Source organism: Amblyomma mixtum, chromosome 1 (assembly GCF_055824585.1).
Source record: "Amblyomma mixtum isolate Tamu chromosome 1, ASM5582458v1, whole genome shotgun sequence".
Classification (NCBI taxonomy): Eukaryota; Metazoa; Arthropoda; class Arachnida; order Ixodida; family Ixodidae; genus Amblyomma; species Amblyomma mixtum.
This window is the reverse complement of record NC_143012.1, coordinates 228,807,257-228,819,615: the sequence shown is the minus strand read 5'-3', so window position 1 is coordinate 228,819,615 and position 12,359 is coordinate 228,807,257. Positions and strand designations below refer to the sequence as shown.

Here is a 12,359-nt window from a genome sequence, read left to right as displayed (position 1 = left end):
TCCTTGTTGGGGTTGAAATGGCGCGTCGCCTTAAGGAACGCTTTATGGAGGCGCCCAACGTCACCTTTTTCTGCCGCGACGCTGGTCGCCACAGCATTTCGTTTGGCGGCTGAGACGAGACTGCATGTTTCGCGCCGTGTGGCCGCGCAGCCGACTCGCCTGCACTCGCGAAAAGGAACCGAACAGTGCCATTAGGAGAAGCACCATATGCAAGGCCGCGGCGCGTGGTTCGATATATCGAACGACCTCCTGAATTTGAGTTCGATATACTGCTCGACTTTCGTTTACTTTTGCTGAGGATTTTGAAGGGTATAATTTTTGCGTTTGGTGTAGCCAAAATTCAATGTATCCGGATTAGACATACCAGGGATCGGTTTTAACTTGCTGGTTTTGAGGAAATGAATGTGCCGTCCCGAATTATTTGCATGTACTGTCGAATTTCGCGAAGGCCCGCTTAACTTGATATCATTGCTTGCAGCTCAGTAAAGCTTCCATTGATGTAAATATTTTCACAATTCTTTGTACACGGTGCCGATTCGTATCAGACAGCAACCAGGCTTGGCATGCATTGCTAGCGCCCATTGCATTGTCTCACGAAACAAACAGATCAAAACTCTTTTGGGCAATTGCTTATGAAAAAAGTACATCAAAAAACGAACAATCAAGGCACCGTTGAAAAAGGAAGGTAGTTAAGTCACTAATACAGTGACTAGCATAGTTTCTTTTCTTCGCTTGTGCTCCCTTGGCGGTACTGCATTCAAGCGTATCTTCAAAAAACAAAAAAATGCAAAATGAGTTCGCCCAAATTAAGACTTGTTCAACCTGCGCAGCTGAGCTCTAAAATGATAATTATTACGGTACATGCAGTTCCTGCGACACCTCCCCAGAGCGTGAAGGTGACGGCTGTCAGCTCCAGGAGAGTGGAAGTTTCGTGGAAGGTGAGACCGACAAGTGCATTAAAATGTGCCAATATACACAGCAACAGCAGTTTCAACAGTCATGGATACTTATACTAAATAATTGTATGATAATTTTTTCTCCCTTATACGCCTCTCTCCAACAAAGTTCACATCTGATTTTTTCACTAATTGTCAAAACGCATATTTTTTTACTCGCTCATGAAGTTTTGTTAAATTGCTCATGAAAATTTTGTACGCAGATGTATGCACAGTTTCGAGCTTTCACTTACGCGCAGTAATTGCGCAAATTTATCTTACTCTTGAATACGAGGCATGCCACGTGCGACGGCAGCAAGAAAATTGTAAAAAATTCAACTTGCGCGGAGAGGTAAACGCACACACATGATGCTTCTGTTGTGCTATTTGTTGTTTTTCTGGCGTAACATTTTTTGTTTCGGTATCCCTCTGTGTCTTTCCATTTATATCTTATCTCCTTGTCACCCTGTTCCAGCCTCCCCCCGTACACCTTCAGTACGGCGACATCCAGGGCTACTATGTGGGCTACAGGGTGCATGGCTCCACCGAGCCGTACGTCTTCAAGACAATCACCGGCGGCTCGCCCGGTGGCTCCCCCACGGGCACCGGCGGCAGCACGCCCACCCGCTGTGTGGTGGACAACCTACAGCGTGCCACCGCGTACGCGGTTGTCGTGCAGGCCTACAACGAGAAGGGGGCGGGACCCCTGTCTGATGAGATCATGGTCCAGACGCACGAACACGGTTAGTTATCGACACAAGGCTGCAGTGCGCACAAAAGCGTTCATTTCTATGCGCCCAATTCATGATTGCAGTATGTGGCTAGGGTAACCATTGCGTTAGCGATCGTTCACGAAATGATTGCGCGATTTCTCTTCTTTACGACCCGATATTGTAATTCAGTTGCAGAGTTTACAGCCCCTAGATGTATATCGTATGATGGGTTTAATGTTTTAAAGGGGGCGGATAGCTTTGAAAGACACAGTAGCCGGAGGGTTCAGGTTAATTTCAATCAACTTGGTTTTTCCAACGAGTACTTGTTTAGGAGAGCGCACGGCGTTATCACATTGCGCCTTTATCGAAATGCGGCCACCGTGACCGAAATTTCATTCTCATTCTCGAGTTTACCTACTGGATGCCGAAGCCTCTGAACTACCGCGGCTGGTTTTCAGCCGTTAGAGGGCGCCCGTTTAACCGAATTAAAAAAAAAAACAGAAATATTTGCAAGTGATTGAGAATAGCTTCGTTCCTTCTCACAGCAATTATTTTCTTTGCATCATTGGATATAATAACTGTAGAATCATTTTTCATGTCATTTTATTTCTAATCTCATCATGCAGCTTAATAAGTAATTTGCAATCAGACTCAAACAAAAAAGTCGCTCTGTGGGTGGTATTGACCCTGAGCCGAACTCTGAGAAGGTTTGGAAGTACCTGAGCTCCATCTAACTCGACTGCCAACATAGGCTGCCGCAAAAAAAAAAGAGTGAAAGAGAGCTTCCAAAGCTCATTTAAAAGAGAGTCAGATGAAAGGTATAGGTTACTCAGGAGAAGGATACTTCAATACTTTTCATAAAAATTCACACAAGATGCTCTCAACAGCCAAGTGGTTTTTCTGCGCATTAAAGAGAGTCTTAGCTCTTGTTGCATTTAGGCCCATACTCAACAATTCTGGACAAAAGCAATTTTGATCGTGACGGTGTTGATGAACCATATTGTGTCATATAATGTAAAATTTCACTGCACGAATAAATATATCCGCAGATAACCCACCGAATTTTGATGGAGGCAAAATTCTAGAGGTCCATGTACTGTGCGATGTCGGGGCACAGTAAAGAAACCCAGGCAATCGAAATTTCCGGAGCCCTTCCCTGCGGCGTCCCTCATAGCCTTAGTCGCTTTGGGACGCTAAGCTCCCAAAAACCCCATAAACTCCGGATGGCAGTATTGTTTTTTTTCTATTAATATTTTCGCTATCGTCGAAAGCATTTCGTATAGCTTTTCTATGGCAGTCTTAGCTGTTCGTTGCGATCGATGGACACATTTTAAAAGAATGATTTTGCAATTTATAACAAAAATATTCCATTACCTTCAATATTTCCATAACAGTGTGTAACAATTTTCCAGTTTTCAAACACTTTTTTCGAAAATGTTGGGCACGTGTAAGAAGCCAGGTGTGTAAATATCGACAGTAGTCATTCGTGCTCTAAAAGAGTTTCACAAGTATATGGTGCAGTTATGGCGAACAAATTACAATAAATGCTGGAAGTGCATATGCAAATCAACAGAAAACATAGATATGCTGATGTTTTGATTGTCACATTGGTATGTTATTCCTTAAAGCTTTCTGTAAGTAGCAGTAACACCTGCACGTACTCATTCGTTTCGCTGAAACCGCTCACTGGAAGTTGCTGATGGCCCAGACTTTTCCGCATAGCAACGCTAAACAAACAAACAAACCATTTTCCTCGGCACCCACCGCTTTGCTAAGCATAATACCTCGTTATTTTCTGCAAAAAAGTGCTAGATTGTCGCTTACTCTGGAAATACTCCTTCTCAAGCTTGTTTCCTAAAATCATAGGCTTGTTCAATCATGGTCACATATTTTCAAGCGCCACTTTCTTACTTATCTAATTGCATTATGTTCAAGACATACTTTCCCAGAACCCCATGCAGCGTAGCTCTTACTCAATATGCCAAATTAAATAGCTGATAAATGCGCCGGGAATACCTCATAGCATTGGGTTTTCCCTTAGTATATATGCGAGCCAGCTGTACAGTTTGAGAGTAGTCAGCTACCACTTTGCTCGTGTCTGCAGACCCGCCTCCCCCTCCGGTGGTCACTGTGACAACTAGGACGACGGACTCCATTGAACTCACGTGGACACCACAGGAGGAGGGAATAGAAGTCGTCGAAGGTAAGCTTAGCATTGCGGTTGCATGTAGATTAACGAAACCAGAACCAAGAAGTTTCTGGTGGTCGCGTGGCAAAGGACGCTCAATAATTTTTTTTTATTTTGTATTTGTACGAACTTCCTATACTGTGATTTACACCAAGACGCTGACCTAAATTCGCTTGGTTTTCCCAGTGTTCCTACGCGCGGTAGAACAGAGTTAACAAAGGGCGACGAACAAATAACTTATCTATTTGATCAATGCATTAAGAAGTGCCTCTTTGGTCAAGAGAAACTTTGTCTTTTTTACAAATATATGTGTAAACATTCGCAAAGCAGCTGAAATGAACGATCGAGTCCATGTAATTATGTCAAGCGGAAGAACAACCTGGATTTTTTGTTTTTAGGGTATCTCAACGTACCGGTAACATCCTGCAGAACGATTAACGAGGCTATAAAATAATGCACGATTTTCATCTTGAGATCAGTGTCTGAATTCATTATATGTTTCAGCACCTATTCACTTCTGAGCATTTTTGGCTTCGTCCGATTGTGGCTGTGGCTTTCCGTCCTTCATCATCCCTTCCCGGTTCCTGTCGCCGTATCCTTTCTCGAACCTTAAATATCATACAGCTTCTTCTGTATACGTGTGCCACCTCAGTTTATCAAAAGTAATAAGTGAACCTGTGTATATATGTCCGGTTAATAGGCAACTCGCGACATCACTTGCTGCAAGACGAAGGTTTCCGCGTTCGCTCAGAGAAAGAATTTTAACTGGAAAACTAAACTCCAGAAGCGAAATTCAAACGGCAAGCCTCTTAAATTTGATGATGCGTAAATTTCCCGCAGTGTCTGTCAATGTTAGCTTGCTAAACACTGTGTTCTCCTCAAGCCTATATAAATTTGACAGGCCCTTTTAGTTTACACGGCTTCCACTACGTGCCGAGTACCGAATTTCGGTCTTCCATTCATCCCAATAAGTGTATATTGCTATCGGCAATAACTGGTTTGAACGTAGGAAATAATTTATTGATCTTATTTCGCAGCGGGGCGGAAGAGTCGGTCATGATAATCTCTCTTTTCAGGCAGAATCTCTCAGGACCCTCTGATTTTCACAAAATTACAAGCTTAAGATATCTCCATTTATTGGCGAGGTGTTTGCCGCTGGCGGTCAACAGATGGCAGTAGTTGCTGATGCCTGGGGAAAGCTTGGCATTTATATATTATTGCACCTAATTTGCAAGATACTTTTTGTTTACCGCGCAAACGCTATGGCTGCTCTGCCCTGCTGATCCACCACAGTGGATCAATGGCTATTGGCGTTCTACTGCTGTCCCAATGTAGCGTGTTCGAGCGAGGACACGCCGCCTTATTTCGATGGCAGCGAAATAAAAAAGACCCTTTGTGCTTCGCAATGTCAGCTCAAGTTATAAAAGCCCAACCCGCCTAAATATACTTGAAGCTTTCCATACCGACATCCATCATAGCCAATGTGTAGCTTCGTGTCGCTAAACACCGCAATTTACATTTTGTTCGTTTGCTTTTGTCCACGATGCAGGTTACGTAGCTCGCTACCGCATACACGAGGGTGCCGAGTGGAGTGAGGTATCACTGGGTCCCGACAAGCGAAGCTACCTGTTTGAAGGACTGCAGTGCGGCACCGCCTATTCTTTGTCTGTGCTCAGCTATAACCGGCACGGACGAAGCGAGCCCGAAGAGCTCCTGCAGGTCAAGACCGAGGGCACAGGTACGTCTTCAGTAGCTCCTAGCTTTCTACTTTGCTCTGGAATATTATTCTTCACCTTATCGGCCATATGCTGTTGATGTTAAGTGCCAGGTGTAGCGTTAGCGAATGATTTAAAAAGAACTAAACACTTAACTATCGTCTATTGTGCGATATGGCTTGCCACATGAAGAATCAGACGTTATATTTATTTTGAAACCATTTGTATATAACTGACCATGCATTATTCTTGTTTAATACATATTATTGGCAGATTATGACTTTTTCTATTATGATAAAATTTACCTTCTCGAAATAGCAATCAGTCTAAGAAATAATGTTATCGTTTTCTTATTCTTGCTCAGAAACATGCACGTGTTTTTTAAATAACTTTCCTCACTTTTAAGTAAACAAGCGAACATATCATCAGGCCCGGTCTGTACCACCGGAATTTCATAACCAGATGATTTCTATTGCCACGAATTTTTATCACCTTCCCTCACATCACCGCCGCCTTTCGTTTGGGTTCACAGCGCCCCAGGCTCCTTCCCCGAAGGCGGCCGTGTTGCCCAACGTGACGAGCCTAGGCCTTGTGCTCGCCGCGTGGCGAGACGGCGGCTGCCCCATCAGTCACTTCTTCGTCCAGTACCGGCCACGCGATGAGGCCGACTGGACGCTGCTCTCGTCGCGAGTGCTGCCGGACAGGGACGTGGTGCTGGTCGCCGACCTGGTGCCTGGCACCTGGTACCAGCTGCTTGTGGTTGCCTACAACAGCGCTGGCTCAACCAAGGCTGAGTACACCGCTGCCACTCTCACGCTCGCCGGCAGTAAGTACAGCATTTCATGCCGCCAATTTCGCTGTTTTATTTACTAGCGCATGCTGGAGACAGCGCATGGAAAATTTCCGTACTGACAGAGGAACCAAGACAAAAGACATAAATGAGACTCCAAAGCACACAGCCACAAAATACAGTGTAAAAATATTTAAAATTCTTCCTGGAATGGCCGAAGTAGACAAAAGTATAGCTTTGCTACGGGACTAAACCCTGTTGAATGAAGGGCGGATTTTTTGAAGCTCAGGATTTAAATGTTTTGGTTTCAGATCCGCTTGAGCCGGACAAGATATCAGAGGCCGGACGCGAAAGCAGTGCTCATCGGTACCGCAGCCTCTCAATCATCGTGCCTGTCTGCTGCTCCATCATCGTCCTCATGGCCGTGACTGTGGCCATCATGGTGCTCGTCTGCAGAAGGAGGTCCTCCGGATCGCCTCCGTCGGCCATCAGTACCTACGAAGGTGAAACGCATACACTTTGCAGCTGGAGAAATTCCAGTTTACCTAGCAATATTTTTCTTTGTAAATAGACCCGCGACAACATTATCAGTTGTTCGCGCATCGGTATACAGCGGGGGGAGCAATTAGCCTAACGGTTACTATCTGGACGTGTTTCAGCACTGGTGATATCGCACAAGAGCTCGCCGTTGTGTGAAACAATGCGAATGACCGTAAGAAAAATAACTGCACCCCAAAGCCACGTTCGGGGAGAACATTCACGGAGAAAGTGCATTTTATTTGCTCTGAGTAATACCGCGTTAAACGGAAGCATGGTGCCCTGCATCTGCGTGTTAATCCACGGCTACTTTAGTCGAAAAAGACTAACTGAAACGTCCATGGCAATATCGAGTCACAAAACAAGCACTCGCAGTGGATCTCTCGACTGCAACGACACCTCAGATGCTTCCACTCTGAATGATAAAAAAATGGTGAAATCCTCCCTTTCTTAAGTGTGATCAAAGCACCCAACGCTGCTTTCGGATTCGGCACAAATTCAGCGCTTCGTGTTAGTGTCACCTACTTAATAGTTTCGAATGTCATGCACCGGAAACCTATCCTTCTTTGCAGACTCCACGTGAGGGCAAATGACGCCTCGTTTGGGTAGCTTATGCAGAAAGATTACTCACGTCACAACAGCCTAAAGGGAGAAAATGTGAGGGTAGTTCGTCTTATTTTTTGCTGCCTCCTTTTGCCGTGGCCTTAATATATCCTTAACTCCTTGCCTGTTTTCTCAAACAAGTGCAACAGATGTAAAACTGACTGCAAAAAAACTGCGGGATCTCTGGGTGGTTCTAGCAGTTCTTATAGTCCTAAAAAACAAACAGATATGCATCAAGCCACCAGCCATTGCTTCGGTTGGATTTATAACGTCCTGGCATATCTGGGTAAATAAAGATTACATTAAATAAGGATATAGAATGATCTTCTCGCTCTGCATGCCAGGAAAAGACTGTGTATTTTGATTTCCTCTCCTCCATCCAGGAGTGCGCATCTGTGAGGACCTCAAGATGGATTCGTTCGCCATGTCCGAGCTGGAGAAAGCTCGCGGAACTTTCGGTGGGGGCGGCGGAGATGGCGGTGACGCCGGCAGCCGCGAGTACTACCCGTCGCCCTACGCGTCGTCCAAGCTGCCTGACATCTCCCGGCGGGGCAGCGGCTGTGGTGACGAAGACGACCCGTGCGCTCGCGCCGTGGGCGCTACAGACCCCTCCATGTCCCCGTACGCGTCTGCAAGGATGGTCGAGCACGCATACGACGTGCCACAGCACCCGAGGGAAAACTCGGTGAGAGGTGCCCTGCTTTGGCCACTTTGTTTCTTAATACGAAAGAATTAGGTAAGTCATAATGGCGAAAATTGACCGGTGTCCGTCTAAAGACTCTGTACGTGGTGCGTGCATGTGAGTATAAGTAGAACAGAGGAGGTAGAAGATAGGATTGAGTGACATTAATTAATTATATACGCAATAACCGTGATTCACTCATTCAGGAACAAACACACACTTTCAAAATAAACATATAATTAGATTGGAAATATTTGGATTGGATAAAGGGTTTGTCTCACCACAAAGATGTATCATTCCGGTTTCTGCTATTTTCAGCTACATGCGAATATTTATTGCTTTCAATCTGTATTGTCAGAGTCAGTTATACCAAAAGCAGTGAAAAAAATCAGTTTGAAAATAGCAACCCATTTCAATGCGTCCCTTCTTTTTTTCTCACCCTTTTTTAGAGATCACGAGGATTTAAGAGTGATATCAAGAACGCATTGTGCAACGATAAGCTACAAAACCACATAGGTAAGTGCGCTTATCGATTGGGCCCTTATCGTGTCAGTGGGCACTTACTGTGCGATTTCTGAAAATTTGCTGGCTCTTGACAACGATCTATGTTGTAAAAGTAGCCCTCACAGTGCGGACAAAGAGATGGCGCGTGTAAGGATGAAAAAACATTTTTAGGTTCTTGTTCTTTTACGTACGGGAAAAGAGTCACTACATAAAAAAAAGAATTGTCCTGCCCATCATTGTGCCAAGAAGGATATTTTTAAAGATCGCCGTTTTTCTCGCTACTAGCCATAAGGTCTAGTCGGTCTGTTATTCAAAAAACTAGAAAAGCTAAAAAGTCCAGTTCATTCAAGCCAGACAGCCAGCAAATCGTGTCCGATATTTTAGTTGTCCGCCCGCCTACTCGTCCCTCGAACTTGCCGCTATGCTTTCAGAACAGATATTTCCCGGAATGTCTTTTACAGGCTGCCCGTGTTTAATAGTAATAATACTGATTGATATATAAACATCAATCGAAAAAGCTATAACCAGTTCTATGTGCAAGAAGGAGAAGAACTCACAATAGAGTTCCTCATGCTTGCATCAGTGACGTACTGCTGTTTCTCTAACGTCACACTAAATGAACAGGCCGTTACAAGTGATTCGAGTAGCCAACTGTCTTAAGCTGCTTAAAAGGGCAGTTTATTGTAACCCTGAATCGTGGGATGGCAATTGCTTATCACTTCCATTGCCCTCTTTCTCGCAGAGCTGTGCAAAAAAGACCAGTACTACCAGCGCCTGGCGGCCAAGGGCCGCACTTCTGCCTACGGCTACAGCGGCTGCCCTGAAGCCGTCAACCATTCCTCTGGTGCTGCTTACCGTTGGTCCGAGTCGGGCGAGTCCGACCGACTAGACAGGCAAGTTTGCGTTTTCATTTAGGAAGCCTCCAGTGAGAGACCCGTCGCCGCTTAACCATTTCACTGTCGCTTGCTAATGATGATGATGATGATGTCCTCAGGCTGAAGGGTCCATACCCACGGCGGGGGATTGGCCAGGGTGCACAGCGAATACAACACGCTAATTGCGGCGTCTCAGACTAGCGCACTTCGTCCTCATTAATTTCTGGCTTTCTCTAAAGCGCACTTAAATCATGCTTCTCTTATGTCGCCATCGTGCACAGTTATACCTCAAACTTGGGTTGATGTGCTCCACGAAAACAAATTTTACAGCGTACATAGGAATTAAAAAAATGGGCAGCGGAGGCAAAAAGAGGAAATGCAAAAGGATCTGAAACGTATTGAATGCAGCGGCAGCTGTTAACACCTCGTTTCCCGAGATCGCGGCGTCATCCCGTTGGCGTTTGCAGACACAAGGAAACGGAAGAAAAATGCGTGACGAAGAAAGGGCACAAGACACGAAAGGGGAGGCGCTTCCTATCGACCGGCGGCCGGCGCCTGAAAACGCTACCGTCTTCGTCGCTCACTGCGCCTCTGCTCTATGGAGGAAAAACCTCGGCCATTGATCGCTGCCTGGCAGCTCCATCCTCTCTTCGTCATTGTCTTCTAAGCGCGGCTTTTGTCTCCGGAGCATCGTTAGCTTTGTTTAAATTCCGAACTAGAAGGAATAAAGCGCTTCAGAAATGCGAAACGAGTAAGCGCTAGTCGCTGTCACAGACATCACAGAGGTACAGGGCCCTCTTGACATAGGGATTTGGCGGCAGTCACAATACCGCGAACAGATGTGTTGAGGCGAGAAATATCGAGCAGCAGCAAATTCGAGACGTAATGATGCAGGCCGGAAGACTCATTCCTACAATGACCTTATCCGTACTTTAGTTTTTGGTTTGGTTTGGTTTATAGGGTTTAACGTCCCAAAGCGACTAAGGCTATGAGAGACGCCGTAGTGGAGGGTTTTCGTGCATAAGCGCTTTGATACGAGGCATTTGACAGGTCGCAGGTCGCGTCCAAAAATGTGGGCTCAGTGCCTCAAAAGGATATTGTGCGCTTGAATATAGGAAAAAGACTGTGCTAGATGCCCAGTGAGCTGTTAAAAAATGCAGAAACTGTTGATATTTTGCCGTTTTATGCAGCTCTGAAGTATGGCCTCATCCTTATATTCCATTATTGTAAAGTATGATGTCCAGTCTGGTGCTTCCTTGCTTATTCCCTTCGATATACTTCAAATTTTCCTCAAATTTGGATTTAAATAAAAAATAAATTGAAGAGTTTTGATGTTGAACGCCCCGCAGTGGCAGACGGGCTATGAGGAATGCCGTAGTGGAGGGCTCCGGATTTCTAATAGACGACCTCGGGTTCTTCAACATGTTCTAAAATTGTTTTAGAGGTGGGCCTCCATCGAAACGCGGCCTCCCGGCTTTGACTAGACCCGGCATGTGGATCAGTAGCCGAGCGCTCTAACTACATAGCCAACGCGGCGGGGCAAAGCGTATTAAGCTCTTCTAAAATATACAGCTTATTAGTAACTTTGAGAAGATATCAAAAAGAAAGAAACACGCCCCATTGCTGTGCAGGCCATAAAAGCCATTCTAGTCCATACACAAGCTCATTAACGCCTCCTGGATATTGTGTGAAACAGGCTTGGACCGTAATAATAAACCTCCAGTCGTTAGGCAGGAATGCAAAATCCCTTCTGCAATTCGTCATCCAACAATGGTTCTAGAAGAGATGAGATGTCATAACTGAGTGGCTTTAGAAGGAGGCACAGAAACGGTGTTCAAAATCTCCGGGCACGTATTAGCATAGCTTAAGCCCCTTTGGATTGCCCCAGAATAAGTGTTCGTCCTGGCGCATCCCATAGGCAGCGATAAATAACAATTGTATTCAGATAACTGCTGCCCTCATAGCAAAGCGGTTACGATGTGTCTTGCTGTAAGCTATTAAGCGCCTTTTCTTTTACAGGGAAGTATGACGACCGCCTCAGGAAGACCTGGCGCAGCGCAAAACCGGCCTGAAATTCTTGCCAGGAAACTGAGACGTGGACAGAACAAGAGCCGGGCCGGTATGCTCACGAAGAACAGGACGCGAACTACCCTGGGCACCGTGATGCGGAAAATTCCCGTAAAAGACGCCTTTTCTTAGAAATGAAGTCGTTATTAAATATACAATTTTTTGTTGCAGGTGTCCTACCGGCTTGCTGGAAAATGCTTCGGAGTGAAAAGGTAATGTCTTCCACCTCATAATAAATTTCAATACGTTTATAGAAAACGTTTGTTTTGTTATTGAAAGCACTTTGATTACATCATGCTGAAGGTGCGCTCTCTTACAAGGATGGCATTGCACGAACGGCAGACCGCGAATTGCATTTATGGCTGTAAAGAGCTGAACACTCACATCAAGTAGAACGCTCACGCGCGGATACAGCGGACGCTACTGCTCAAAAGAAATGACTGAAGCTCAGCCTAAAGCTAGAGCTGACCATCATTTCGCCAATACTTTTGTTTACACTAGAAATATCAATATGCAATGTGAAAACTTGCTTCGCAAAGTTCTCTTCGAGATTTTTGTACATTTCTTTCTTTTTTGCTAATTAGCGCCTTGTTCCGCATATATAAGTGAGGCGGGAGTTGCGGTCTCAATTTCCGCGGGACAGAAATGTGCATTGTAGTGGATCAATATCTCGCGGCATCTAACCAGGAGTGTGACGTCGAGTAAGGAATCCTAGCGGCGGCAGCTGCATTTCTATGGAGGCCGAATAAA

At 45.3% G+C, this 12,359-nt stretch overlaps 1 protein-coding gene across 1 annotated transcript in view; it reads left to right on the top strand.

The window, feature by feature from the left end:
- LOC149371094 (cell adhesion molecule Dscam1-like) overlaps nucleotides 1-11,833 on the top strand; it is a 92,355-nt gene extending 80,522 nt beyond the window's left edge. Inside the window, exons 17-27 of the mRNA XM_089579242.1 lie at nucleotides 868-938; nucleotides 1,411-1,678; nucleotides 3,753-3,851; nucleotides 5,386-5,574; nucleotides 6,084-6,377; nucleotides 6,653-6,844; nucleotides 7,865-8,166; nucleotides 8,613-8,679; nucleotides 9,410-9,560; nucleotides 11,562-11,720; nucleotides 11,781-11,833. Coding sequence (XP_089435368.1) covers nucleotides 868-938; nucleotides 1,411-1,678; nucleotides 3,753-3,851; nucleotides 5,386-5,574; nucleotides 6,084-6,377; nucleotides 6,653-6,844; nucleotides 7,865-8,166; nucleotides 8,613-8,679; nucleotides 9,410-9,560; nucleotides 11,562-11,571 — 1,643 coding nt within the window. The 3' untranslated portion in view covers nucleotides 11,572-11,720; nucleotides 11,781-11,833. The remainder of the gene's footprint in view (nucleotides 1-867; nucleotides 939-1,410; nucleotides 1,679-3,752; nucleotides 3,852-5,385; nucleotides 5,575-6,083; nucleotides 6,378-6,652; nucleotides 6,845-7,864; nucleotides 8,167-8,612; nucleotides 8,680-9,409; nucleotides 9,561-11,561; nucleotides 11,721-11,780) is intronic.
- The last annotated feature ends 526 nt before the right edge of the window (nucleotides 11,834-12,359 follow it).